The 27385-nt window shown below is 47.4% G+C and overlaps 1 protein-coding gene across 5 annotated transcripts; it reads right to left on the bottom strand.

Moving 5' to 3' along the window:
- Positions 1-1195: 1195 nt before the first annotated feature.
- Positions 1196-26605, bottom strand: LOC1271873 (cytosolic purine 5'-nucleotidase). Of its 5 annotated transcripts, none has more exons than XR_009764512.1 (8): positions 25823-26605; positions 22207-22598; positions 18264-18480; positions 6778-7065; positions 6428-6701; positions 3220-4212; positions 2590-3134; positions 1196-2510 (listed from the first exon to the last, which is right to left on the bottom strand). XR_009764512.1 is itself a non-coding variant. In XM_310728.6 (5 exons), exons 1-5 carry the CDS (start codon positions 13171-13173, stop codon positions 2922-2924), a joined length of 1971 nt encoding a protein of 656 aa, XP_310728.6. In that variant the 5' UTR covers positions 13174-13557; the 3' UTR covers positions 1196-2921. The 5 variants fall into 5 exon arrangements, 1 of the variants encoding a protein (XP_310728.6); XR_009764513.1 differs by lacking the exon at positions 22207-22598 and adding an exon at positions 25454-25685; XR_009764514.1 differs by lacking the exons at positions 18264-18480; positions 22207-22598; positions 25823-26605 and adding an exon at positions 12971-13578.
- Between the last annotated feature and the right edge of the window lie 780 nt (positions 26606-27385).

The following is a 27385-nucleotide window of genomic DNA, read 5'->3' on the forward strand; positions in this document are numbered from 1 at the left end:
GTTCCAACTTGAATAACCAAATCTGATAAGGAAAATAAATGCAATCGGGTAGCCGAACTCCCTAACATGACTTTAACGTAAGCCAAACAATAAGAAATTTCCCAATAGAACATCTAATGAAATAATGTATTCTAATTTAATTCCATTTAATTATCTCTTTTCCTCATATTGGTACATCCCAAAGGGGTTTTAATGGCGTTTAAATGTTTGCCTTTAATTAATTTTAGAACAAACCTGGAATCACAACTCTGGAATGGAAAATACCTTAACAAATACCTCTCTCTTAATGAGTAAAATTAACGAGTTTCGATACTACGAATAGTGTGATATATTGATGAATGTTTCTAGCAGAAGAAGTCATTTTTGGGAAAGAAGTATTTTTAAGAAATTACAAAAACAATCGACCATGAGTCAGAGTGGCATCAGAAACTGGACGAGTAATAATGGTAAAGCGAATCGTGAACTACTAATATCTTCCCACTTGTTGGTTTTGGGATAACATTTTCGATTGTACACGTGCACGCTTTAATAGATAAACCTCTACTAGTTCTGGGTAAACGCTTTTGGATAGTTCTTGATTATCTTGAAGGTGAGAATTACACTGAAGTCGGGTTTGCAGCTAAACTGCTCTAAAAATGTAACGCGGCGTATGGCATTGCAGGAGACAGAAAACGATTATTGAACGTGAAATTAGGGCTAATTACATGAGATTTACTTTTCCAATGGATACTAATGTATCCTGGTTATCGTATAACAAATAGGTGTCTTGGTACGAACAATTTCAATAATCCGAGCCTCATCAATTAAGTTAGTTTGAACCTAAAAGACGCTATAATTGCTATTATTGTTTATCCTATCATCATATTTTTCAGTTATCTGAACGACAGCGTGTACCATCAGTCAACGGCGGAAGAAGTATTGACGTTCCTACCTATAACAGAGAACGTTTTAATAATAATAATTTAAAAAAACACACATTTCTGAAGATGTTTTTCGGAATGTTTGATTGCAGTTGCTGTCAATGGTAATGTCCGCGCAGTTACTGTGTCAATCCTACCAGAAAATGTACTGCCCAACTGCCTGCAGAAGGGTCGTCCAAGACAGTCTAAGCCTAGGTAAATGTTATTTCACCCATTTTCGACAATGCCATCCGACGGCGAAGGCAAACAAAACAAAACAAAAAATCGTGCGAATGTAACGTTTCAACAAACTCTTTATTACATTGTTTTACTGTTGTGGTTTGTAACGGCATATAATTAGCCTAACGCTTTTTTGTTGTTGCATTTTTTGTTTGTTGGCTATTTTGTGGCTATCTCTGCGATGGGAAGGGATAGTGGGTTGAATCTCCTTCTCCGCTTCCGAGCTTCCACGTACGTACCCGGAAGCCCGGGGAAAACCGCGCAGAAACGATCAGTTTGATTTGTAAAAAAAAAAAAAAAATGCAACTAAAACCCTAAAGATGGACACTCTGGACAACGGCCCTGAAGGAGATATGTTTGAGAAGGAGCGTAGTGTAGAAGGCGCAAGCACCAGAACGAGCGAATGAATTGAGCATGAACAGCCGGTTTTTATGTTGCTTCTTTTTTTTTGTTTGCTGCATGACGGCGTTCTTATTGCTTGTTTTGTTTTGTTGTATTATACGCTAAACGCTTGTCTGCCCTTGCCCTGTATATAGTAAAACGAAAGAGTAGCAACCACCGAAACGTTCCTGTGTACTAGTATTATTTCTTTGTGTTAATGTCGTACTTCCGGATTTCCCTCCATCCCCACCATTCACCATTCAATCAATGCAGGTGGTTGAAATTGTAACGGGCAAGAATAGGCACAAACCAAAAACTCACTCAAAACACACACACACACACACACGCGCGCAGCAAAAGAACGCGTTTTACGGGGTCTGTTCTTTCACCATTTGTTGTCCTTTTTTTTCGTCCAAATATTCTCCAACATCCGGATATTTCTGGCCAAGAGATTCGCTGCCTATTTTACTAGGGTACGTGTACATTCACCGCGAGCGCGCGTTTGTGTGGGTGCTTTTGCTTTTGGATTGTTTGCTTTAAAACTAATCCTTCATCCACCTTACTACTAGCTGCGAAAGGGGAAGAATAACCTGTCTTCCTTTGTACGAACGCATCTCTCGCTAGAAAATCTCTCTCTCTCTCTCTCTCTCTCTCTTTTTCTCTCTCTCTATCTCTGTCTAGTATTTATATATATATTTTAAACATGTTACTTAAGCTCCCTGTAACGTACGCGAGTTTAACAGCTACATTCTTAACAACACCACAACAAGCCCTACACACCATTCACCCCCCCTCCACCTCCTACTCCCCGTCTCTCCCTCTCTCTCTCTCTCAGGGTGAGAGGTGCAGGGACCAACGAAGCTAAAAACTAAACATTGTCACCACTTTGCCGAGCAGTTGAGTTGAGGAAATGAAATAGCAGCCGCTTGCCTTCGCTATGCTATGCTTTCCGCCCGGGTGCTGGGCAACTCGTCTAATGAGCAAGCTGATCTAGAAAAAGCAAAAAGGAAAGCGTTTTAGTGACAGCGATTAGAGAAAAATAAATAAAAATAAAATAATTAATTCCTACCTATGCAAAATAAATTAACAGATGGCATAGTTGTTAGACGGCGGGCTAGCAGTGGGTAATCATTTTAAATTGTAAAAAATAAAAATAGGAAGGAGTAGAAAGGAGTAGCAGCAGCAGCAGCAGGCGCCTTGAAAAGAATGGTTTTTGTGCGTAGCACGGCTTTGTTTGTATTTTTTTTTGTTTGCCTCTGCCTGCCTTTCGCTCCTTCCGTTTTTTTTTAGTGGGAAAAATCGTACCAAAACAGCAAAAAAAAGGAAAGACAAAGATTAAACACACACACGCAGACACGTGGTGTAAAGAGGGGGAGGGGGTTGTTTTCTTCTTCTTCTTCTTTATGCCTGGGCGGATGCAGGGCCATCGCCGGCGCCGCGCGCTTCACCACCCTTGGTGCGCTTCTGGTCGTCGCTGTCCTCGTCCGAGTAGTCCTCGTCGTGCGTGTGCGTGACCGAGCGGGGCGTTTCGGGGCGCGTGTGCGGCACGGACACGCTCAGCTCCGACCCGGTGGCGGACGGGAGCGAGGAAGGCTGCGGTGTGCCCAGCAGCAGCTAAAAACAAACAAAAACGAGCAGGAAAAAAAGATGATTGATAATTTTGTGCAAAAAAACGGTGACAAAACGCAAAAGACCGTACCCGTCCCACCTCCTTCGACTCGTCCCCGCGTGCATCGGCGTCGCCCTCGGCACCCTCCTCCTCGTCGTCCAGCTCGTGGGGCGGTGGGGCCGCGGCGGCCGCCGACAGCTGCAGCTCGGCGCGGGGCGGCCGGGTGCGCTGGATCATCGGTGCGTCCAGCGTGAAGCGCTGCTCGTGCGCGACGGTCGACTCGTGCGGCAGCAGCATCGCCGGCGCCCGGAACATGTACGAGAACGGGTAGTACATCAGGTTGAGGATGGTGGCGGCGTACAGGTCCGCGTACCGGACGACCTGCCCGGCGAAGAACGTCTGGCGGGAGCCGGAGCGGAACAGCGAACCCATCATGCCGTACGCCAGGTCCATCTTGTGCGTCACGTCCCGGATCGCGGTCCGCACCGACCGGATGTCGGGCTTTTCCTTCGCGCTCGAGTCGAGGTTTTTGTACAGGTCGCCCAGCCGCACGTCCAGCTGCTGGAGCTGCGCGAACAGCTGGCACTTGTCTGTCCACACGTGCAGCTCCTGCACCAGCTCCGGCACGATCAGGAAGGTGCGCCAGCCCCGTATCTTCTTGCTCTTCAGGATGTCGCCGAAGATGTGGTCGCCGATGTACAGCACGTCCTTGCCCTTCGCGCCGATCAGCTTGGTGAACACGTCGCACGAGCCGCCCGAGTACACCTGGTTCGCCTGCAGCGGGCCCATGTGCGTGCCGACCTTCAGCGCGCCCGTGCTCGTGTCGACCTGGCGCAGGATCGTGCCCTCGCCGAAGAACAGCGGCTTGCGGGCGTCCACCACGATCGTGTCGAAGTACGTCTTCCAGTCCCGGTGCGGCTCGTCCGGCTTGCCGCCGTGCGGGAAGTCGAACAGGAACGTCATGATGCGGTCGGTGAACATGTAGTCGCTGTTCGTCAGCAGGAAGAGCTTCGCGCCGGACTCGCGGATGCGGGACAGCACCATCGGCAGCCGCTCGTCCTTCTTCACGTACTCGTCCAGGTTCTGCGGAGTGGGGAGGGGGAGAAAAAGAACAATTAGAGGTGGGCCAAAGAAGATCGAAAAGCGAGATGGATTGTATGCTTGTCCATTACAAACGTGTTCAAACTCAACAGCGTCATTATGAAGCGTCATCTCAGCAAGTCATTGGGCTTTGGTGGATACAACATTCAGGCTTATTCTATTATGAACTACATTCGAGTCGATTGAAGAAAATTAACTCCAAAGTGAACTTTTCCATACAAATGAACATACAAAATTCATCAACTCGACGTCGAGACGGCTTGATTGCAAGCTAAAACATACTGTAAACCATGGTGTGGCTGGTAATGAACGTGTCCTAAATGATGATTTGCACGGTTTGAAGGGGCAATTTTATTTTTGGAAGTGAAAAAACGTTCCGGAGAACTTTGAACATGGAGCACCGGAGGCAATGCTCGAGTATGATGAGTATGATTAGTGTTGGGTTTTATGAATCTTTTGTTGAGATTCATTCATATGAATCTTCAGGAATGAGTGATTCACATCTCGAATCGAATCTCCAAACATTCATGATTCTCTACAGACTCATGAAACTCTAAAGATTCACGAAACTCTGAAGATTCTTAAAGGATTCATGAATCTCGTATAATACACTAATCTTCCTAGATCCATGAATCATTAAAGATGAATGATTTTAAAAAATATTGAAACTTGCACGACTTAACAACATGCTCATCGTGGTTTCAAGACTGGCATTGACCGTCTCCTCGTAGCAAAACAAACTATCCGGCTGTGTTGTAACATGCCAAGAAGTCTCGAAAGCCTCTGTAGGCTGGCATGACCACGTAGGTTGTTACGTCAAGAAGAAGCGCAATTAGAAGCTCTTCATCATAGACCTCATAGCCAAATCATAGTTTTTATTTTAAATTTAAGAGTCCGTAGAGATTCGGAAATCTTCTTCTTCTTCTTCTTTGGCACAACAACCGTTGTCGGTCAAGGCCTGTCTGTACCCACTGGTGAAGTGAGCTTGGGCTTTCTTTGACTTATTGTTACCATAGAAGGATAGTCAGTCCTACGTATGGGGGCACGGTCTATTCGGGGCTTGAACACCCATGACGGGCATGTTGTTAAGTCGTACGAGTTGACGACTGTACCACCAGGCCGGCCAGAACTTCGTAAATATTTCGAGATATATAAATCTTATAAGATTCATTATTTTTTTCGAGATTCATTGAAATTCACGAAACTTTTGGATTCATGAATCTTTCCAAAAGAGATTCAGATTCATTGAATCATTTCAAAGATTCATACACATGCATGAATCTGAATCAGATTCACTCAATACGAATTAAGATTCTTCACAAAAACATCAGGAACTTCTAGAGACGCTTGAAGTATCTCAGCAAGTCATTCCCCATCAGTTAAAAGCAATGGGAATTATCCGAACATTGAGCCTCGCATCACTTCTGTGAAATATGTGAAAAAAGTACGAAGAAACATTTAAATTGATATTTTTATCCCACCTAGGCTATATAGCGTCTCCAAACCAGTGTTGTAACCTGTTTTTTTTTTATTTTTTTTTTTACATTCGCAATAAACTGCTGGTCAAAATAATTTTTCGTTCATCACCATTCACTGTTGCCATGACACGACTGTTGAAGAACGACATTCATTTCTGTAGTTACCGTCAGTGTCTTTGCGATGACATGACTGTAAAAAGTGTAGTTAGAATGTCAATTGACATTCATCTTGTGAATCCAGAACTGCTTCGGCGCCTTTACCGATCGTAGGTGACCCGAAAAATTAAATATTTTCACTCGGCAAAAATCAGTGTCTTCTTGCTGGAGTATACGAGTTTAAAAGAAAAAAAAGTGTTACAAAGGAGAAGGAGATCTAGTGACTGTAGAATGAAAGAGTGAAAACTGATTCCGAATCTTTAAATCGTGTCAAAGTAGGCAATTTCATGTCGAAGAACGTCACCGTTAACAACACTGCTCCAAACATTAAAAAAGGCGGAAGAATTTGTTTACAATCGTTACATTAACATGATTTAGCAAATGACGGATAATTTTAATTTTGAAACATTGATTTAGGAAGAGAAAGGATAAACAATCTCACTCTTTGTTAGATACGTATATTATGGATAACCCCCCAAAATTTTTCGTTTTTGACATAATTGCAAATATTAATAAAAAAAAACGAAAAAAAACCCTTTAATGCTTTCTTTTAACAGGCTTACCTCGAGCGTCTTCTTCTTGAGATCACCGTAGATGTGCACCCAGTCGACGGCACCGCGCACGTCCTGGAAGATCGACTTGAACGACATGAACAGCTCGCCGTACTTGACGCCGGTACGGTCGACCTGCTCCGCGTACTGGGGCGAGTGGGTGAAGAAGTCGACCAGGCACGCGAACAGGTACGTCTCGGGCAGATTGAACAGCGTGTTCAGCACGTACACGCGGCTCTCGTCCAGCTGCAGGAACTTGTTCGGGTACAGCTCGTACACCTGGTGGCTGCACAAAAGCAAACGGTACGGTCGTCATTTTTTTCTGCGCTGCCGCTGCTGCTGCTTACTTAGTCTTTACTTACTGCTTGAGGAACTCGAAACCGTGCACGCACACGAGGATGTTGCCGTACGCGTCCACCTTCAGCAGGTTGCCGTACAGCGAGTCGAACCAGAGGCCGCGCACCGGGAAGGACGGATCGTACTCGAACTGCCGGATCTCGGCCGGGTAGCCGAGGCTGACCAGCCGCTCCTTCACCAGATCGAACCCGAGCTGCTCGTACTGGGGCGACTTGTACTCCGCGATCGTGTAGTCCATGTCGAAGCCGTAGAACTTGATGTTCTCCAGGTGCATCGACCGGTTGACGAAGATTCTGTTGGGAGGCGGAGGAAAGCAGGAAAGCATGGTGGGATTAGCGCTGGATTGGTGGCTGAAACCCGGCGGCCCATTAAATGCGTATCGGTTTGACAAATTGTGTCCGCATTGTGTCCAATTTGCTCGTCACGCCAATCACACCGCCCGGCCCGGGCACAATGGCACCGTAGAGCACGTGGCGCGCGCGCGCGGCATGTTTGAATTCGGAGGAACTGCCATGGTGACGAGATGATGGTAATTGATGCCGAACCGACGAAGCGCGGACCCTTAACCGTACTAAACCGTGAGATATCCTCTCTATTGCCTACACATCTACACACACACACACACACAAACAGAGCGTTACCATGCGCACTTACTTTGCGCGGTGGCAGACGCTGCAGCAGCCACTATCGGTTAGCGTGGAGTGGTCGCACAGATCATCCTCCGTGCTAGAGGACGACAGGCTGGAGGAGGAACTACCGCTACAGAGCATCATTACTACACGCAAACACACACACACGCAAACACACAGGACACTAGAGTAGATGTCTGGAGGCTGGACTAGTAAGCAGGAACTACACCCAGCGCGACCTGTATCGAAGCACAAACCCAACCCGAATGGTCGGGAACGCGCTTCTCATCGGCCGTCGTAGCCGCAATGGTAGCCTCCCCCACTCCCCCTTTGAACAACAAACACATGTGCTAACCCTTCAATGCGTGGAGGGGGGGGGGGGGGGGGGGGGAGGTGAGCTAGCCGGGTGAATGGCAACGTTCCGTTTTTTTGCGCGTGGGAATGGCCACTGCCCAAAAGGAACTAAGGAAAGCAAACAACAAAAAAGGGGGCCCTGGGAGTTCATAGAATTTGGACGATTAGAAGCCCGGAGGAGCCGTCCGAGGACAGTTTTCAGCGAAACTTTAAATTGGCGGCACACACACACACACACACGCGCGCAAACACATATATAATTTCAATTTCCATACCGGAGGGATCTCATTATGCTCGTCAACGGTCCCAGGCGTTGCCGCCCGATGAGTGCTGCTTACACCTTACCAGGGGTGTAAAGAAAGCAATTGGGACAGGGAGGGAGCAATTTATGGAATGTCAATCTCACCGTGCTTCAGATGACGAATGGCAACGGAGATGGACTCGAGCGGGGCGGTTGGGGTTGTTTTCGAGTGTGGTGAAGCATGTTTTACAGCCCTGTGGGCCGGCTGACCTTCCCATTCAATCGTGGCGAAGGTGTTTGGAGTGGGGCCAAAAGAAATGTGGTGACCTGCGAGAATTTTCCACAATTCTCGGCACTGGTAAGATGCTTTGGAATCAAAACTGCACCAGAAGGGTACATCAGAAAAAAAACAAACGTCCGACAAACGGGCGCATGGAAACATGCCCACCTTGCCCATAGCCAAAATAAACGAACACGAGAAAGGTATAGGAGAGGTGCTAATCCGGTGGAAGCGCATTGCGCGATACTGCTTCAATTGGCCGCGAATGGAATGTTGGCCGTTGGATGGCTCGTAAAATATCGACATTTGTCAGCGTTAATCACCAAAATCTCGGATTGTGCACCGGGACCGGGCATTGCATTCGCTGGTTAGCAATTCTGTTTATTGAATTTCTTATTTTTACGCTGCAATCTAATAATAACACACCCTTGCAGCGTGTACATTCGGAGCCAAAGCGAAACCAAAGTGCATGGCGGATGGCCGTCGCCGCCCGGTTGGATGTCAAATACCAATTAATTATTTTTAGTCATTAGCGCCAATATATGTACGATACGATTTCCTACGAACGGTTTGAACTTTATCATTATTGTTGCATTTTTTTGTTTGGATGAGTAACGCATTGACACGTTCAGACGCGTCACAGCTTGCACGGCGAAGAATAGCACACGCCACAATAAACGGTACAATGGAGAGCTGGTAATAGCATCCGCCAGAGACACCGGACACGGGGCGAGCGATTAAATAGTGAAATAGCGTGTCGGTTACACTGCCGCTGCAATGGTGCCGTGCCATAACGCTCGGAGGTATTACGTAGCGCGGAGAGAGGTCATGAGTTCGAGCCTCTCTCTACTGGGGGAGAGAAGGGAAGAAGATGATTGAATGTGACGACACACACACTTCTCCTTACAAACATACATACATTAGCGAACACGACTTTCAATATCTGTCAAATGTGTTTTTATGTAAGTGTTAATAATTCGACAACTCAATTGCGCACCGTTGTAATAAAAAACACGAGCAATAAAATAAAAGGTTTGTTGCGCGGGTATGACGCGTGCCGAATCAGCCTTTCTAAAAATTGCATGTACTGTATTTCCTTCCAACCTTAAAGCATATCTGCTGATCTTTCAGGCAATTGCAAATCCAATCAGCATTTTATTGGCAGCACGTCTCTGTTACCAGTCGTAAACAGGCAATTGAAGCTCTTGGATTTTATGAGATAATTAGACAATCAATTTGCTCAATCGCTCATTTAGTGTACCGAGCTCTCCGCCTGTGCGGAGTTGGGAATATGATCACGTGCCAACACAATCTATGGCCCTGACGAATGCATGGGGAATCGTAGAAAGAATCTGTTGAGAAATAGCACTAACAGAAATAATTCCAGGGGAACCTAAAATTTCCATAGATGTTCCAGAGATACTCTTCACTCAATCCAAACATTTGGACATTCAGGTAAAACCTTCTGGTCATTCTGTGAGACTTCGATGATCCAGAAACACCCAATAAATTTTCACCCGTACCATATGGAGATTACGAGTGTACAATTCAGGAGAAAAATCCTACTGTAAGTTTTCGTCTATAAATTTAGCAAAAACCTAAAAATACTGATGGCAAAGGACTTTTAGGTAATATGTAAATAAATAAATTCGTTCTAGACAAATCCAGTAATGGCTAAGTCAGATCTAGACCCTAGCCCAATGTCTGCGAAGAAACGAGGTCATATATTAGCCAAAATCGGTTTGGCCATTTTGATAAGTTCATGAACCAAACAATAACCTTCTTGCGATGATCAGACCGGCTCATCATTGTAATCAAATTCAAGATTTCGAATCAAAAAGGGCTTTCTGATGTCAAACTACCTGTCAAACGAACTTTTGGCTATTTGTCAAAGAATTCTTATAGGATCTCATTCGTATACAGACCTCGCCCTAGTCTGTTTGCTAGAGCGTAATTACAAAAAAAACCTTGTTGTGAAAATGGAACCGTAATCTAACTATAATTTCAATAACAGCGTACGAACCAATTTTTGTAAATCTAAGAAGAACGAAAAAAAAAAACTAGTTTTAGGCCCGCGTGATCAAATGAGTTTGACATTGCTGGCTTGAGGGTTTGCATTGCTTTCGGTTTGGCGTATCAGGGCGCAGACCGGCATCCTATCCATCCTCAGCGATATCACGCGCTAGCCACACACACACCTCCATCCAGGCATTGATTCATTGATGATACTTCTAGTAAGACAACCCACTTGCACCCTTTGGAACAGAGTACGCGCGCCGAGCTGCTGTGTTGCGCAGTATTACGCTCTTATTCGCGCGTCCTTCAAGCACATCGTCACCGTATCTGCTGCTGAATGTTGTACAGTACACGCTGATGCTTGTTTTGTTTTAATTCCCCCCTCCCCCCCCCCCATCCCTCCCCTCTCATCCGTCTGTTTGTCCAAGAGCGCAGCAGGAAAAAGGGGTTTGCGCACACGGCGCGCAGTCTTACGCCGCCAGCGGGACAAAACAACACATCAAAACAACGATCAACCGTGGACGCGGGTCTCGAACCGGGCCTGTTTACGTGCCATGGGTGTGTATGTTATTGCTTCCAACTTCTAGTGCCGAGTGTTGTGTGTGCGTTTTTTGCTGTTGTTGTTGTTGTTGTTGTTGTTGCTGTTTCTGCAGTTACCCGGACGAGGCCGCAGGCGCATGCTGCTGCGCTAGAAACAACAACCCCGAAACCCGACGCGGGACGTCCAACGGAATTGGCAACAACTTTGGCCGAGGGCCGATGATCTCGTGCACGGTGCAATGTGTCTCCGCTCGAAAGCTTATCACGAAGCATCATATTCGCCCTGGATTGTGTTCCAATCACAATCTCCGAGCTATTCGCAATCGGGCTTAGCGATCGCGGGCGCTAAGATCACTCGCACGGGATAGCTACGTGGGCCACCGAAGAGGGAGCGAGAGCATTCGGAAGCAGCCATTGCCATTATCAAGTGTCACAGCAACGGGTTTTTGGAGTGAGACAAATTGAGCAATTATTCCATTCCCAGCAAGCGCCCATCTTGAGGAAAAACTCGGCCGTGTTGGAAGATGCGTAGGGAAGAAGCGATGTCCTACCACGACACTGCCTTTTCCAATTATTATGCTTGCTCGTTGCTCGATGGCAACATGTCGCATCATGCGTCTCTAGGCAGGCAAGAACTCATTAATATGATAAAAAGGAAACGGGCAGCCAAAGCGGCAGGGCCAAGTTGGCGTCGCGGTTGGGATTGGTGGTACATGGTTTTAATTAGGGAAAGTCAACGGCCAGCGGCCAATGCCAGTGCACACGCAATCACACCGGCCAATCCACAGTGCTGGAGAGATTCGATAGATTCCCCCCCCCACCTCCCCCGACGACGCCTTCCGTTTCTTTTTCACTCGGCCCCGTCCGCGGTTGGGGTTTTCGGGGTTGCAACACCACACCCAACGATGGTGATGATGGTTTCGGACGGTCCGACATTCCCCCAACATACATCTGTCCGTGTCCGTGGGTTGGAAAGCTCATTTGCATATAGAGTGAGTTGATTTCAAACCGCGCGCAACACGTGCCACAACCGCCGAATCCCCAAAAAAAAAAGGCGCCTTGATTGCTATCACGTGTAAGCGAACTACGGGAATGTATCTACCACCATCCCACGTATCTTACGCCTCTCTCTCTCTCTCTCTCTCTCTCTCTCTCTCTCTGTTTCAGACTATTAATTCATTTGTTGTTTGGCTTTTGACATTGCATCCGTTAGCTTTAATAGAATTATCGAAAACTGCACGCACGTGGAACAGCCATCATTGGTGCTCCGCACCAGGGGCGCCCCCTGGATACTAACTCCACTTAAAGGTCGCTTCCGATTTTGCGTGAAAGTGAACGTGAAGTTTTGTTTTTTTTTTTGCTGTATTTCATTAAATGTTTATCAGAATATGGCTTATCGTACACCAGTAAAGAAAGGATACAGGATACCACATCTATTTAGCCTGTTAAACACATTGAAAGAATGAATGAAATATATTTCTCTGCGATTCCCGGCTGCCCATTAATTTCCACCGTGAACAAAGCGGGGGAGGAAGGAAATGCGATTAATTTATTAACTTAATTTTTTTTTTATAGTTTACATAGTTGGGGAATTGAATATCCTTTCTTTTGGTCTACGGTAAGCCATATTCTGATAAGAATTATAGTATACATAGAAGGAGAATTGAATATCCTTTCTTTTGGTCTACGATAAGCCATATTCTAGTAAGAATTATAGTATACATAGAAGGGGAATTCAATATCCTTTCCTTTGGTGTACGATAGCCATATTCTGATAAGAATTTATTGAAATATAGCATAAAAACCCGAAAATTTCACGTTAAATTTCGCTGGTGCTCTAACGCTTGGCTTAATCGCGGGCAACTTCTGTATTAACAGTCGTGTACCGAAAAACGCGTAACTTTAGTGAAATCAAACTGTGCTCTGCGTAACTCTTCCACTGGCGCAGCACCGTACAGTGTGTGCTTGTGCCCTCTCTATCAGCTGAGACCGAGAGGCTAATAGGGCAAGGTTAATGATTAAGCGGGTGCGTCGGCAACGGTCGGCTGCCCGAGCACCCGCCGTCTTCCAAGTCGCCCGCCGTGGAACAGAGATCGCCCAGCGAAAAAGGCCCCACAACGCCGCGCGGACACACGTACCTGTGGCTAATTTCGCGCTTGTAGCCGTAGGCCGGCTTGGCCACCGCCGTGTCGGCGGCCGTCGGTTGATTGGTGGCAGCGCCGGGCCTGCGGGCGGCCGACCGGGACCCGCCCGAGTTGGCGCGCTGGCGCAGCTCGGCCGCGGTGGCCGGCGCCAGATGGGGCAGCTTCGCCTCGAACTCATCCTGCGAGATGTCCGGCATGGTGGTGGGCTTTTTGATCGAAGTCAAACGGCACGTCAAGCACACACAAATTTACACAGAAAAAAAAAACACACACACACACACACACACGGAAGCGAAGGGAAGACGTTTAAGGGGCCGACGACGATCGGTGTGGGAGATGCGCATATCCCTTTATAGGGACGTGTTATGGGTTTTGGTTGGAATTGGCACACACACGCACACAGTAACACACACAGGGGGGAAGCGCAATAAAAAAAATTGGAATGCCGTTGCACGGGCTGCGAGGTTGGCGAAGTGGAGGAGAAGACACAGATGACTGCCAGCCGTTGCGACAGTTGAATCGAAACTGAGAGCGAACACGGACGGACGCTCGCTGACGCATCGGGACGGGCGGGCGCCCCCGAGTTGTTGGCTGTGCTGCATGCATTGCGCGGTTTGGAAATAGACACGCAGGGGCAAGAAAGAGAGAGAGAGAGAGCGCTGCAGGGCGGGAGTGGAAGGGATAGGAGAGTGATAGTGGTTTCGAGAGTGAGAGAGTGTGTGCGAAAGAGAGCGCCGCCCCGAACGCACTGGAATGTGGCGCGCCGTTTGACGACGCGCGTGTGCCCGACGCTAATCATATGCGCGCCCCCTCTGATGACACTTGTAGTGTCGAATCTAAGTGCCCCGTTAATCCGTCCGAACACCTTCCCACCCGCTGATATCGCGTAAGATATCTCTGCGAAATGATGCGGAGGGGTAAGGACTGGGGCTAGGGCCGGTTTTTTTTTTTTTGGGAAAGCTTGGAGAGGAGGAAAGGCACGCAATCGATCCAGCAGCCGCACTACGAAACGCGGCATTGCTGGTCTGGAACTCTCCAAGCTGGCCGAGAAGAGCGCACCACAAGAGGGTGGGAAAGGGGGGGGGGGGGGTGGTTGGGTCGGGAGAAGCTTGTGGGTGGTGGTGGTGGAGGTGGTGAATCACAACACCTGATAGGCGTTGCATTGGACGGTGCAGTTGCGCGCGTTTCCAGGGGCCCGTGGGCGCGCATGAGGCGTAAGCGCTTTCCCTTGCAACACTTGTGTTTGTGTGTGTAGGGGGAACTCATTTACCCTCTTTGCTAGAAGCTGTACCAGCGCCGTTGATGGTGACGTCCACACACACACACACACACCAACGAGCTCGAGGCGGTTTCTTCTTTCTTTTGAAGGCCATGCGCGGCGCAGTTGCAGTGCCGTTGGCAGTTCAAATGAATGAGTGGGACTTGTACCTCTGTTGTGTGAGATGCACAGAGAGATAGATAGAGATAGGTAGAAACAGAGAGAGACAGAGAGAGAGAAGGAGAGAGTGAGAGAGAGAGCCAAGTGAAAGAGATCTTGTGAAAAGCCAAAGTAAGGGATATCTGTTTCAGCGAACTAATCCCATTGTAGTGACCCCTGAATGCTCCAAAAAGATCCCAAGAGACATCTGCCAATCTCCAACAATTAAAGTAGTCGTCATCTTATCGTGCCGGGCTCCAATATCTCACACCTACTAAACATCTCTAGTCTACCAAGAGCAGATCGGAAGATAAACAAGAGCCCAACACCGAAGTTCCTCCCTCAGAAGTAACTCCAACGGGTCGAAGTACAGTGGAGATACAAGTTCAGGATGCAACGACTCCCGTAATTTCCGTAAGCAGTAGTGGTGCTTCCCGCAGCTCGCTTCGTGTGTATACCACTTGCCATTTTCCCTGGTTCGACAAGTCTTATCATGAGCATCACCATCGTTTGGGGAGCTATAAAGCTCGCACTCATCGCCACCCCTTGTAAACAACGTGTGCCGCAGATTACTGGATGGCTTGCGGATTGATAATAGTGTGCAACGCTGCGGTGCGTTGATAGTTCCGGCGCTGGCGGGGCGTCGCTCGTTCCAATCTACGTGGCCAACTACGCGCCAACTTTCTTAGCATCTTCCATATCCCACCGGGCCACAACCGAACGTCACGACTTGCGTAGCCCTATCGGCGCAGATGCAATTTACCGTATTTTGACCGTCCCGCCTTATCGCGCCGGTCTTTGTGTGCGATTGCTGCTGCCTATCGGTATTGACCGATCGATCGGATCTATCGCTGGGGGTCAGGGAATCGCCGGGTCGGTGGTAATCTACCGAAGCTGATTAGCCAGCGGGCTCTGTGCTGTTGTGCGGCGTGGTTGCGATTGCTACCCGATAACGCTGCTGTTGTGTAGCGATCGTTCTGTAGCCGCGGTACGAGATTTTGGAAACGAAAACTCCGGTACCGGGGGGGGGGGGGGGGGGGGGGGGGGAGGGTGCTGCGATTTGCGAGCTGTTCCGGATGAGGTCACCGTGGACGTAATCTCTCGAGTTCAGCTTCTGTGGCTGTGCGTGGATTTGTGAAAAATTGTGATGAGGTCTTTAACGATAACAATCGATTGATGACTCTCTACTAACACTGACACACTGTCCACAGCCATAATTAGCGTTTGCTTACAACATTTCTCAAGGTTCGCTAACATTGGGTCGGCAAACCATAACTTTTCCATGGAAGTATGAGCCGAGTCGTCCCACCCAAATGTACGGGGTTTGCCATTTTGTGTCCATGTTTAATTGAAAACAAAAACAAAACACAGATTTTAACACTTAAAAAATTACGAAATTGCTTTTTTAATAATCTTTCACTCTTTTGCTGGTCTAATTGATGGTTTTGTAATTTTCATAAAAGTTGTTCGGCAATGAGAAAAGCTCCCTCCTGCAGTGGTAGAATCATTGCTGAAAATAATACGATTGTAAATATGTTGCCTCTTTTAACTGCGTCAAAAATATCGCTCTAAGAAATGATATGCTTGTTTTGATACAGAAATATCCTTTTTTGTAGCAACATTTTAAGTAAGAAGTGAACGAAAAACCTGGAAATAGCCGCTCACACACAACAAACTGTTTCATTCGACTGATCCAAGTTATTGAAGATACAGAAAATGATCAAGATTTGCACAATAATTGACCCAACTTTGGACGGCACTTTGTTTATGGATGAGCCTCTATTTTCGCTTTATCAACAACGTGCCTCTCAAGTACCAAACTTAGGGACACAATCAAGACATACCAACGAGAGTGTGGGAAATGTTTCGTTGAAAACAATAAATCAATATTTTAACTCTATCCTTAACTTGTTTAAATGAATTTATGGGACTCTACCACACAGTTTTACGAAAAAAAAAAGAATTATTTTCTTCAAATAAGAGTCTTTAAGCGTATCGTAAAATGAGTAAATCACCTCTGACCCCAAACAAAGTCCTATTCTTTGTTCTTCTTTTTTTGTGATTATCATCTCGTGACGATTCGGATTTTCCACCCAATAACTCATTTCGGTACAACAGCGTCAACAGAAAAAGAAAGGCAAACGTTCTCCGATAAGCTCTTACCCGTCTGCGGCGACCGTTCCGATAAATCACCTACCATCATCGAGCGGTCGTGGTTGCTTGTTTGCTTCTGTGCCGCTTACTGCCGTTTCGGTCGATTCATCCGGCCTTATCTTTGCCATCTGGCGCCGAGCGTCGATCGACGATTTCCCCACCCGCCACCTGTGCGCCAGGTTCAGGTTTTACTACCTACATCGCGATGCAACGCAACAAAACAGCACCATTAGTATAAGCTGCATCGTGCTGCGAGTGGAGCAAAAACACACAAAGACCGCACACGTTTACGGCAATGATCGGAGGCGATTTGCGAGTGGAAAATGAGCGAATGGTGCCAAAGGAAGGGACAACAAACCTTGTCGAATCAGCAGCGTGTAGCGTATTGCGTGCATGTCTCGGTGGGACACGCGACACGGTGCGAGATTCAAGAGGTTTGCTTTGCAAGACCGTCCGTCCAGTCAAGGTACATCTCCAAGGGATGCTGATGCTCCAACCAGTTAAGGTCGGCCACTATCAGTATCCGAAGACGCAGGGTCATGCCGGGCGATAAGGCGATCCTCAACGGGTGGCCTCCTTCGCGCGAGCAGTGGCCGATTTAGCACAGCGATTGGGCTGTGTGTGAGTGTGCTCAGCAAGCACTGGTTCCACATCGCGAAAGCGACCCAAAAAAAAAACTCCTATCCTGTCCGTTTCACCGTCCGATTGCGGGTTTACCCTTTAAAAAGAACAACATCCCTGCCAAAACCATTGTCGGTTGAGGAGGGTGCTCTGGTCCCGTTTTATGTCGCTCTGGTTGTAACAGTTGTCGCGAACAACTCTATTTCGACTCACAGGACTATGGCCAGGATATGGCGGGGATAGCGCTTTTCGCTTTAAAATGTCTACCTTTCCTTCCTTTTCGTAAGGCCAAGCAAAAACAGATTCGTCTGGCGGAAAATTCAAAATATACTCTATTTCTAGCCACAGCTCGCGTATTGATTGAGCTGCCCGGAATGCTATCGAGTGGCCACTATTCTTTTGTTGCTGTCTCTCCATACCGTCTCCATCTGAAGGTACGGCAAACTCAACGCAATGGAGATCCGAATTTTCTCTGTCTGGTTGCCTAATTTGTCTTGCGGGGCGGCGTGGCTTCCCTCGCCAAGCACATCCTGTGCATCCATTCAAAGGTATATCTTATCGACCGTGCCCAGCAAAAGCAAAACAAGCCTAACTCCGTGGTTTCTCCCGGTCGTGTTCGTGGCGAACCGTCGTATATCTTTCTCACATGCAAACCGTACCGTAACAGGGTGGCCGTACTTGTTTTTGTTTGTTCTCAACCCCATCATGCTCGCACCGAAAAAGGGTCAACCAGCCCGAGGCAAAACCTAAAAGAATAAAACAAAACTAAAACGGGTGTAGGTGTGTTACGTGTCCCGGTGGTGGTGGAGTTTTTCCTTCACTTTCGTTGGTGGGCGTTAGGCACGTGTGGCCACAAAATCCCGCCTGCCACGCGAACGTGCTGCTCTCTACCGGCGTTTCAGAGCGCGCGTTGGTTTAGAAACCGCGATTTTGAACCATACCCTCCCATACACCGTTCGGTTGGGTTGCGCGGAAATGTGAATGGCACCAAAAATTAACATCATAATTTCACTGGACCCGCCGGCTGCTGATTCAATAGTGTACTGTTGATGCGCTGGTTCCCCCGCCCCCCCCCCCCCCCCCCATGATGCTAACCTGTGCTCGGCTTTGCGGTAGTACTTTTTCACATGTCCTTCGCCCGCCGCCATACCGCCGCCGCCGCCGCCGGCCGTGGGGAAGGTTTGCGGCGACGGTAGATCCGCCGTCGGATAGTACATGGTGCGCTTGGGGGTCTCCGGGCCGCCTCCGGGGTAGGGCGAGTCGAGTTGAGTTAGCTCCTTGGTTCGGGATCGGGATCGTGTTTCCGGTTCCGCTGCAAGCAAAAAGGGTCAAGACAAATAAATTAATAAATTGCATAACTAATCACGTTTTTCGTGCTTTTTGGAAGAGCAGGAGAGCGTAAAAACGGATGCAAAAAAACGGGTTGAATATACACATTGAAAAAAAAAACAAAAAACAAAACCCCTCAACATAGTTGCTGCTGAGATTTTTCCCTGTTCTCCAACGCGTTGCATAAGCGCCAGGCGGCGATGCCACAAAAACGAGTACGCTTTTGGTGATGCTTTGCCTACCTTCAGGCGCGCATTCGCTTGTGCAATTCTGGAGCACAACGCTTTGCTTGGGTTGTTTCATGCGCGTGCACAATATGTTTATTGTCCCGCTTTACAGAGAGAGAGAGAGGGGGAGAGAGAGAGAGAGAGAGAGAGAGAGAGAGAGAGAGAGAGAGAGAGAGAGAGAGAGAGAGAAAAAAGGTGTTTGGCAAGGGAGGGCATGAAAACAGGTCGGAAAAATAACGTTCCTTTGTGTTGCAATGCAATGCGAGCGGAATGGGGGAGCGCCGGGGGCATGATTGAACGAGAAACCTACGGTTAGAGAAAACAGTTTCCAGTTTGTACCGACACCAACATCCACCGTCCACCGCCGTACCTCCGCCTATCAATAATTTCCGGCTCCTTTTCATCGTTACGGTGGGGGAGTGTGCATGATTACCGATGAGGATGATGATGACGATGATGATGGTGATGAAGGTGTTGCATTACTACTACTGGTTGCGGGATTGCCCCTTCACTCTCAGACAGTTTTGCTGGGTGATTGTGTGTTCCTGCCCAGCAATGTACATCGCTTTCTGTTAGAATGCTTGTAGGTGTGTGTGCGTGTGTGTGTGAATGAGCAATTCCTGTTAAGAAGGCGCTTAATTGGATGCTCCACTGAAATCGCAATTGTAGTGCCCCCACCCCGGTAACCCGGCAGAAGACCCGGGTCAGCTGGGGCGCGTGCCCTGATGATGGAAGAATCATCGGCAGTCAGGAAGCGTGCATCAATACATCTTGGTTGTGCAGCTCGGAGCGAGGCGTACGGTCGTCGGCTGGAGTGTACTTCAGTTTGCGGATGGACAGGAAGTGGAAAAAGAGAAACCCATTGCAATGTTCCCGAACGTACCCTCTAAAGCGTTCTTGCATCAGAGGGAAGTGTCTTGGATGTGGAGGGGAGGGCACGGATGGTGCGCTTGGACGATTTTATCAGTGTCTTTGCCAAACTGTGAGGTTTTGGGAAGCACATCGACAACAAACATCGAGACGTTACGAGCAGAACATTAGCACAACCGTACAATCGTTGGGGAGAGGATCTTTGAGGCGAGGGTCTTACGGTGCGGTGCACAGAGCACCGGGATTTAGGACTTTGGAGCTTAGGGCATCGGGCTGAGCAGAAAAGTGCTTCCGATTTTACTGGGAAGCTTTCAACGGTATGTGTGTGTGTGTGTTTGTTGAAGCATTATCGCTAGCCGATAACGAGATGTTTGCCGCCAAGATCGAAATGTCAGGGCGTAAGACACCGAACTAGCTACGTAACATCTCCAAACGGACCCATCGGTTTGGGTAACCTTGACGGTTGAGGAGTGCGGAAATCTCATGGACATCTTCAGAGTTGCCTGAGATATTCCCATGCAACGAGAAAACAAAAAAAAAAATAACTAAAAAATAGAAAACAGTAAGTCTGCTCAAGAGACACAGTATTGGGACCAATCTCGGGCTTGGGTATCTACGTGGAGCTGGTGTGGAGTTCACAGAGATCACTCTGATGAATCGCACGGTAACGCACGCGCTAATCCCTTACCATTGGTGCTAAATCCTGATCAGATGAGGCACAGATAGGCTTGTTGAAAGTGTGTTTCAATAGTGTATGTGTGTGTGTGATAGGATACGATGAAGAGAGCGACAGCTTAGCCTTAAATTGATTTCAATTCACCCCTACAAATCGAGCCGACTCTGGCAACGGCCAATTGGACCGGGATAGGCGCTGCCGCCAGGCTATACCCTGCTTTATTGCCGTAAAACAATAAAACTAGCCCATCTTTCGTGGGGATGCAGAGGCATTTATAAGCTTGCCGTGCGCTTGGGTAGATGTCAGAGGATTCCACATGCAGCCGCAGGCTGCAGGACGGGTTGCAGTGTGCGCGCGATAGCGCTAATTTTAATCCCCCATTAATTGGTGGCAGCCACAGCAAACTGTTGCCACACTGTGTGTGTGGGAGTTTTTTTTTTTTTTTTGAATGTGAAGTGGCCTGCCTAGAGAGATTTTCTATTCACCATGGAACGTAAAAACCCCTGGCCTCGTTTCAACACAACAGTCGCAAGTGACGGGAGAGCAAAATTCTGTTCCCTCCATGGTCCACACAGACAGGGATGCAGGTTCCGGATGGTGGGAGATTAGTGGGATCATTATTTTTTGTTGGTTTTAACCCATTTCAGGACAGCCTTTAGTAACGTACATCAGCTATGTTTGAAGGTTTATCGCACGGTAACTCTACTTAGCCCCAGCAAATCCCAAAATTCGTGCTTCGGCCAAACAGTTTGCGTGTTGGTTCTCCGTAATTCATTTATAGATTCGGAGATACCATTTCCGAGTTTGTAATGAAACGTTTCTAACGATTGAAAGTATCTGAAATCGTCAATTTGGAGCTTCACGGTTATGATCCCTCGAATCATGGAATTTCGAGTTGGGAATATTATACTGAGCGAAGACAACCGGTAACATCTGTCTCGGTTTGGATGGAGTGGCGTAGCTTCTTTCTCCCGGATCCGCAAACCTGATTCCGTTCTGATTGGATCCGATTTGAAATCCACGTTTATCTTGATGTAACGATTCTGCCCTAATACCTAGATAAAACATTCATCACCAGTCAAGTTTCTCCAAGGTTTGATGTATGATGGTGTTTCTTTGATTAAATCGTTTATCTTAATCTGCCAAGATTCTTCCGAATATTTATGCATCTTGGGATATTATCATCGTCAATTCTGACCAACTCTCAAAACTCCTGAACTTCATACAGTAAGATCACCCGGAACGCCTTTAGGTGGTTTGAAGGATTTATTCGGATTCATCTCAAGATCACAATTCAGTGGCTCCTCGAACGCAGAGTCCTCGAAATTGTGAGATATTTCTGTTGGATTCGAATTCCGAGACCACAGCTTTCTGGGATAGGGTTGGTTACTCACATGCAGCATATAAAAAAGTCCCAACATCCCACTACCCTTCTATGGTGGAAGTTGGGAACTGTTCAGTCTAGAAGTACAGGAATTTAGGACGACCACATTTAGTTAGAGACCACATATCGTTTTGAATTGTGGGAAAGGTAAAGTCCTGCTCCATAATTCTTCTCAGTATCCTGCATTCTTCCTTAACAGCATCTGTATGTTTCAACTGCTGAGCTGTGCGATTAGTTGTAATTGAGATTTGAAGTTAATACTAGGGGAAGTAAAAGCCTACCTCGACCTAAATTCCATTCATTGAACTTTAAACACAATCATTCCTACCATTTGCCTTACACAGCTAACGCTGCGTCTCATCCTTAACGTATGCCAATTTACAAGCAAAAAAAACGATTTTCTTGATTCCCACCTATCAACACATACGCTCATCATGATGTCGTTGTCGGTTGTTGTGCGCTGCAGAATTTGTTACATTGCCATCAGACCAAGGGAAGACGCGCCCCCCCCCCCAAACCCAACCGACAGACGCGGCAAAGGCACATATTTACCAGAGCACGGGGCGTCTCCTGTTATTTGTAGCGAAGCCCCGACCCCGCCACCCATGCGCGCGTGGCCGGCTCGTGCGTTTGCGGTCCTGTTTGTTTTGTGCATCGCTGAATCTCGTCTGGGAACAAACAAAGTGCTTGTGTGTGAAGAAAAAAAAAAACCCCATCAAACGTGTGCGCAACGTGTTTCTCCCCGGTTGCGGTCGGTTGTTATCGTAGCGTGATGTCCGCTGTCTCGGGAGATACTACTCCTGCAGCAGCCTGGAAGCCATTGGGGCATTGGGGTGCTAACCGGTGGACTGTTAATCCAAGCCACACTCGTTCGCCTGCCAGTTCCGGAAGCCGGCAGTTGCTAAGGAGAAGGCGCGCGCGTGCACGATGGGCAAAGAGACGTTCTGCGGATACGAAAGCAAAAAAGAAAAACAAAAAAAAAACTAGCAGAAGAAGAACACGGAAATGACACGAAGCCGGGAAACTGGAAAATCATAATCCAACAACACGAGAACGATTTTTTTGTCCAACCTTTCCCCCTGTTCGGCTCCGTCTGCGGCTTGATAAGCCGATTTCGGAAGCCAACCGCGCGGTTGGTCACCATGGCCACGGACTCCGGCAACCGCCAACCGAGGGGCGGCACACGGTGTGATAAAGGCGAGCGTAGGTGGTTTTACCCACTCACACGCTGTTTGTCACATTCACGCAGAGACGGGTTTTTTTTTATTCTCTTTTGGCGAGGGAAGAGTAATTCTATTCGGAAAGATGTTCCTAGACCGATACCTATGTTTTTCTTCTGAGCCTGTGGTTTCATATCTGTGTATGTACATGCTTGCGGCGCTTTTCAAAGAGCAAAGCAAAAAATCAACTAAAACAATCATACAGGACAGCTAAAAACACGCTCCTTTTCCATCGTTGGTGTGCCTATCGTTGCGTAACGCAGCACACAACAAGCAATAATTCCTATGCTGGGCTTTAATGGTTTTAATGAAAAGCTTGCAGCTGCAGTTTGTTTGTGTAATTGCAATTGCAACCCTGTACCTAAGCCATGCTTCGTGCTTGCGATTTGAATCTCGTTAATCCCCGGGCAACTCTGGTACCGGTGCTACAGAAAAACAAAACTCTTCCAATAATCCTTTTTCTTCTAGTGCAGCGAAAAGTAAATTGCACATCATTGGTATAGCCACCCAACAGCGCCTACTGGTGGATTCGCGACGGAGGGGATGGATGTGATAATGCGGTTGGCGGAAGTGTAAAAACTTTTGCACACACTGTAACGAGAGCGTGTGCACTAGTGATGGGAAAGATGAAGATTTTGTCGGAATCATTTTCGGTTCGCTCCGATGCTTCTGGAATCGATTCCGGATAGTAGGTCCGGAATCAGTTTCTGGCATTGGTTCCGGATAGTAGGTCCGGAATCAGTTCCGGAATTGGAATTGGTTCCGGAATCGGCTCCGGCATCGAAATTGGCTCCGAAATCAGAATCGGTTTTGAAACGGAGTCGGTTTCGGCATCTCCATAAGAGTAGACGTTTAGGTCCAATGATGCAACGTATTGATATCCGCAAAGAATCCCAATTTACTTGTTAACGATCCATTCCTGATGGAGATTTCCGGACTGATTTTGCTTTTGAAACTTCTTGTTTGAATACAACAACTGATGCTCACTCCGGAGCTAATTCCATTTCTGAAGTCAATCCTAATTCCGTTACCAGGGCCAATTACGATTCCCACGTCAAATCTGATTCCGGAGCCGATTTTGATCGCGAAATCGGCTTCGGAATCGTCTCCGGAATTGGCTCTGGAATTGGTTCCGAAATGCACTCCGGAATCAGTTCCGGAACTGGAATCAGTTCCAAAATTGGTTCCAGAATTGGAATTGGTTCCGGAATCAGAATCGGTTTCGTTATCGAAATCGGCTCCCGGAATCGGAATTGGTTCCGAAATCAGAATCGGCTTCGAAACGGAGTCGATTTCGGCAATCAAAAAATGGCATTTGGGTCCATTGATACTACGTGTTGATACCGCCGTAGTGAAGAATCCAAATTTACTTGTAAACGATCCATTCTCATGGAGACTCCCGGACTGATTTCGCTTCTGGAACTTTTTATTTCAATTCAAGACCTGATGCTCATTCCGGAGCTAATTCCATTTCTGGAGTCAATCCTGATTCCGTTACCAAATCAAATTACGGCATATTGCGTTTCCTAGGTCAATTCAAATTCCGGAGCCGACTCCGAAATTGGCTCCGGAATCGACTCCGGAATGATTTCGAGTACGAGCTTCCACCACTAGTGTACACCACACGGCTGTTGATCCACCTTGTGATTATCGACTCGTGCTGGAAAACTCGTCCGCGGCACCACCAAAGGGTGCGAGAGTTGGGTTGGTAAAGTTTTTACGCCCTGTAGTTTTTGTTTCTAAGCTGCTACCAACAGCTTGTGGTGTGGTGAGTTAAAAATAGTAGACCAAAACTACTACCTAACAGTTGAGAAGCAAATTTTCCATCCGAAATGGAAGGGCGTTTCACGTTGCTAGAAACGTTTGAAACACCCTTTAGAAGCGAACAAAGCAGAATAGTAATTTAAATGTTTGAATATAACATTCGTAACAAAAACAAAAACTACAAACTGCACTACATTTCCTCGACACACGCGCAAGCAGCAGACAATTATCCAAAAAGCATCAAAATCGGGACAGGTGCCCGACCCCCCCCGGGCTGACTGCCGGAAAGGTGTGGGGCCGTCTGACAGTGATGGATCGATACGATTTTGGGCAGCGCACAGCACACCGACCGCACTGGGCAGTACGGTATCGCCGCGGCCACGTTGACCTTTATCTCATCCTTCAGAGGGGGCGGCCTGAGAAAACACCTGCAGGCGAGGAACGGGGCCGAAGGTCAACCGTCCCTTGAAGGTCCGTATGGAGCTCGACCGACCCTGAGACCTGACAGGCTGACCGAAGCTGGTATCCGTGTGTGTATGCGTGTGCCATGTGTAGGTGTGTGTTTTGCCACCCCCGTCTTCTTCTACAGTATGATCTGCGTTTGGGGGTACGCATCGCTCATCTTTAATTTCATCGCAGTGCAGAGAGCTAAAAATACGCCCCGCGACGCGTTTCGCATCGGGATCTACCGGTGTGTGACCTTATTTTCAAACGGCCACCTGATCTCGGTGCTCCGTGCTGCGACCATATCCTATTCGTTGTGTCTGTGTTTGTGCGCCCAAAGGGTACAGGGGGCATTGGGATGCAGCACTGACCGGTTTTGGATGCAACCGTCATCCGCTCAGTGTACGGCCAGACGATAGGGTTGATCCTTGCCAAGCCGCGCTTGGAAGGAAAATCGATGCCTTGACGGGTCGGAATCGGCTCGATTTTCGATGCTTCGCTCTTTTTGAGGTTTTGTCGTTGCTGGTTGCATCATTTTTTTTTCCCTGTAATCTTGAGGGGAGGGGATAGAACGGCATAGAACGGCAGTGGGCCGAGATAAAACTAAAAAAGCAAACGAAAAACGTGTAATAAAGCGATGCGAATGAAGATAAGCGAACATGAGCCGGGTGTAAAAATACCCAGAACGCACAAAGCGGCTCGAGATGGTGCAGCTTGGTTACAGCTGGAATGGCACTTACCCCAGTGGCTTTGTTCTTTTTTTCTTCTCTTTTGTTTGCTGATGGGACAAGTGTGTTTTCTTCTTTTCCGTTCCCTTGCTGGAGAGCGCTAGCTGGTCGCCTGGTGCTGTGCTTGTGTGGCGTTCGGGTTGATTGGTGCTGAGCAGCGTTGCTTGATGCTTGTGGTTGGACAGTCGAACTCGCCGCCTTAACTGACCCGGCAACACTTACGGTGCCGCAGTGTGGCACACGGGTTCACGCACAGCCGCACATTCGCGAAGGACACTGCGACACACGGGAAGGGCCGTCCGGGTCTGCCGAAACGGGGGTACGGAGCAACACACACACCGGAAGGGAGAACCACACACGGGAAAACAAGGGACCGAAACACAGACACACACACACACGGATGCACGCACGGTTTTGCACTACGGTACGAAGAAAGTGAGCGAATGCACCAAAGGGCAACAAACGAAAAGACAGGGCGACCGCGGACGACTCTCGCGGAAACAGCTACGCTTTATTTGTTCGCCTTTCTGACAGCTGCACACGGTGGAACAAAGGGTTTGACGTTTCGGCCGTTGTTTACATGTTGGAACAGCTGTTTGATGCTTGGGGGGAGCGTGTCGCAAGTGGGGCTTGTTGGCAAACACTATTGCGTTTCGCGAACGTTTTAAGATTGTATTGCTTTTGTGAAAGATTATCCATTTTTTGGTTTGAAACTGTTGCAAAAACGAAGCACTGATTTCGTGAGCGAAAGCAAAACAATCGCTACCGCCCGGCTGAAAACGGCTTCGGCGCGTACGGCTGACGGAGCTGTCAAACGCTTGAAACGCTTAGGCCGCGGTGTATGCTGGATATCGGCGAGTGTGTGCGAAAAAAACAATTATAGCAAAAAAAAAAAGTTTTTTAGCATACCAGCATACAATGAAACGAATTTTACGTTTTGCAATAAGGCGCTTAAATAAAGTAATTAATTAAAATGCAATAATTTATGCTGACCGTAACCTCGACTTACAAGCAATTAAAAAAAACGCTTCAGCATTATAATAACAAATAAAAAAACGCTTCGTATTTTTTCGGGGAATTTGTATTTCAAACATCATGTCGATTATCTGGTATTTTGTTGCTGGTTATGAAGGTAATATCATCACGTTTTTCAGATAAAATATACAGGCGGTCCCCGAGATACACGGTTATTGGGGACCGAAAACGGCCGCAAAATACCGCGTATCTCGAATTTCCGTGTAAGTCGAATCTCGTGATTTCCAGCCAAAATATCACTAATTTTCGTGCAATTTTGCAAGTAGGGGGTGGTTTTAGCCACCAAATTAATTATTTGATATGTTTCTAATGAATTGAACAGTTTTAAACCTTTTTAAATGGTATTTTACATTCGATCAACACGGAAATGATTTGGTATTTCACAATGGATGTGTCAAATCAGTACAATTTGCTCCAAGAACTGTCAAATTTTGAAAACCGCGTATCTCCGAATCCGCGTATAAGAGACCGAGTCCGAGTATCTCGGGGACCGCCTGTACTTGATAGACAGGTATATTTTTTTTTATTAAATTTTGTACT

The sequence above is a fragment of the Anopheles gambiae genome, chromosome X (genome assembly GCF_943734735.2).
Source record: "Anopheles gambiae chromosome X, idAnoGambNW_F1_1, whole genome shotgun sequence".
Lineage (NCBI taxonomy): Eukaryota > Metazoa > Arthropoda > Insecta > Diptera > Culicidae > Anopheles > Anopheles gambiae.

Coding starts and splice junctions, on each gene's coding strand:
- LOC1271873 (XM_310728.6), bottom strand. CDS start 13,173: ATGCCGGACATCTCGCAGGATGAGTTCGAGGCGAAGCTGCCCCATCTG. Junction 6,702..6,777: donor GGTTTCGAGTTCCTCAAGCA/GTAAGTAAAGAC, acceptor GCTTTTGTGCAG/CCACCAGGTGTACGAGCTGT. Junction 4,213..6,427: donor TCAAGAAGAAGACGCTCGAG/GTAAGCCTGTTA, acceptor CCCACTCCGCAG/AACCTGGACGAGTACGTGAA.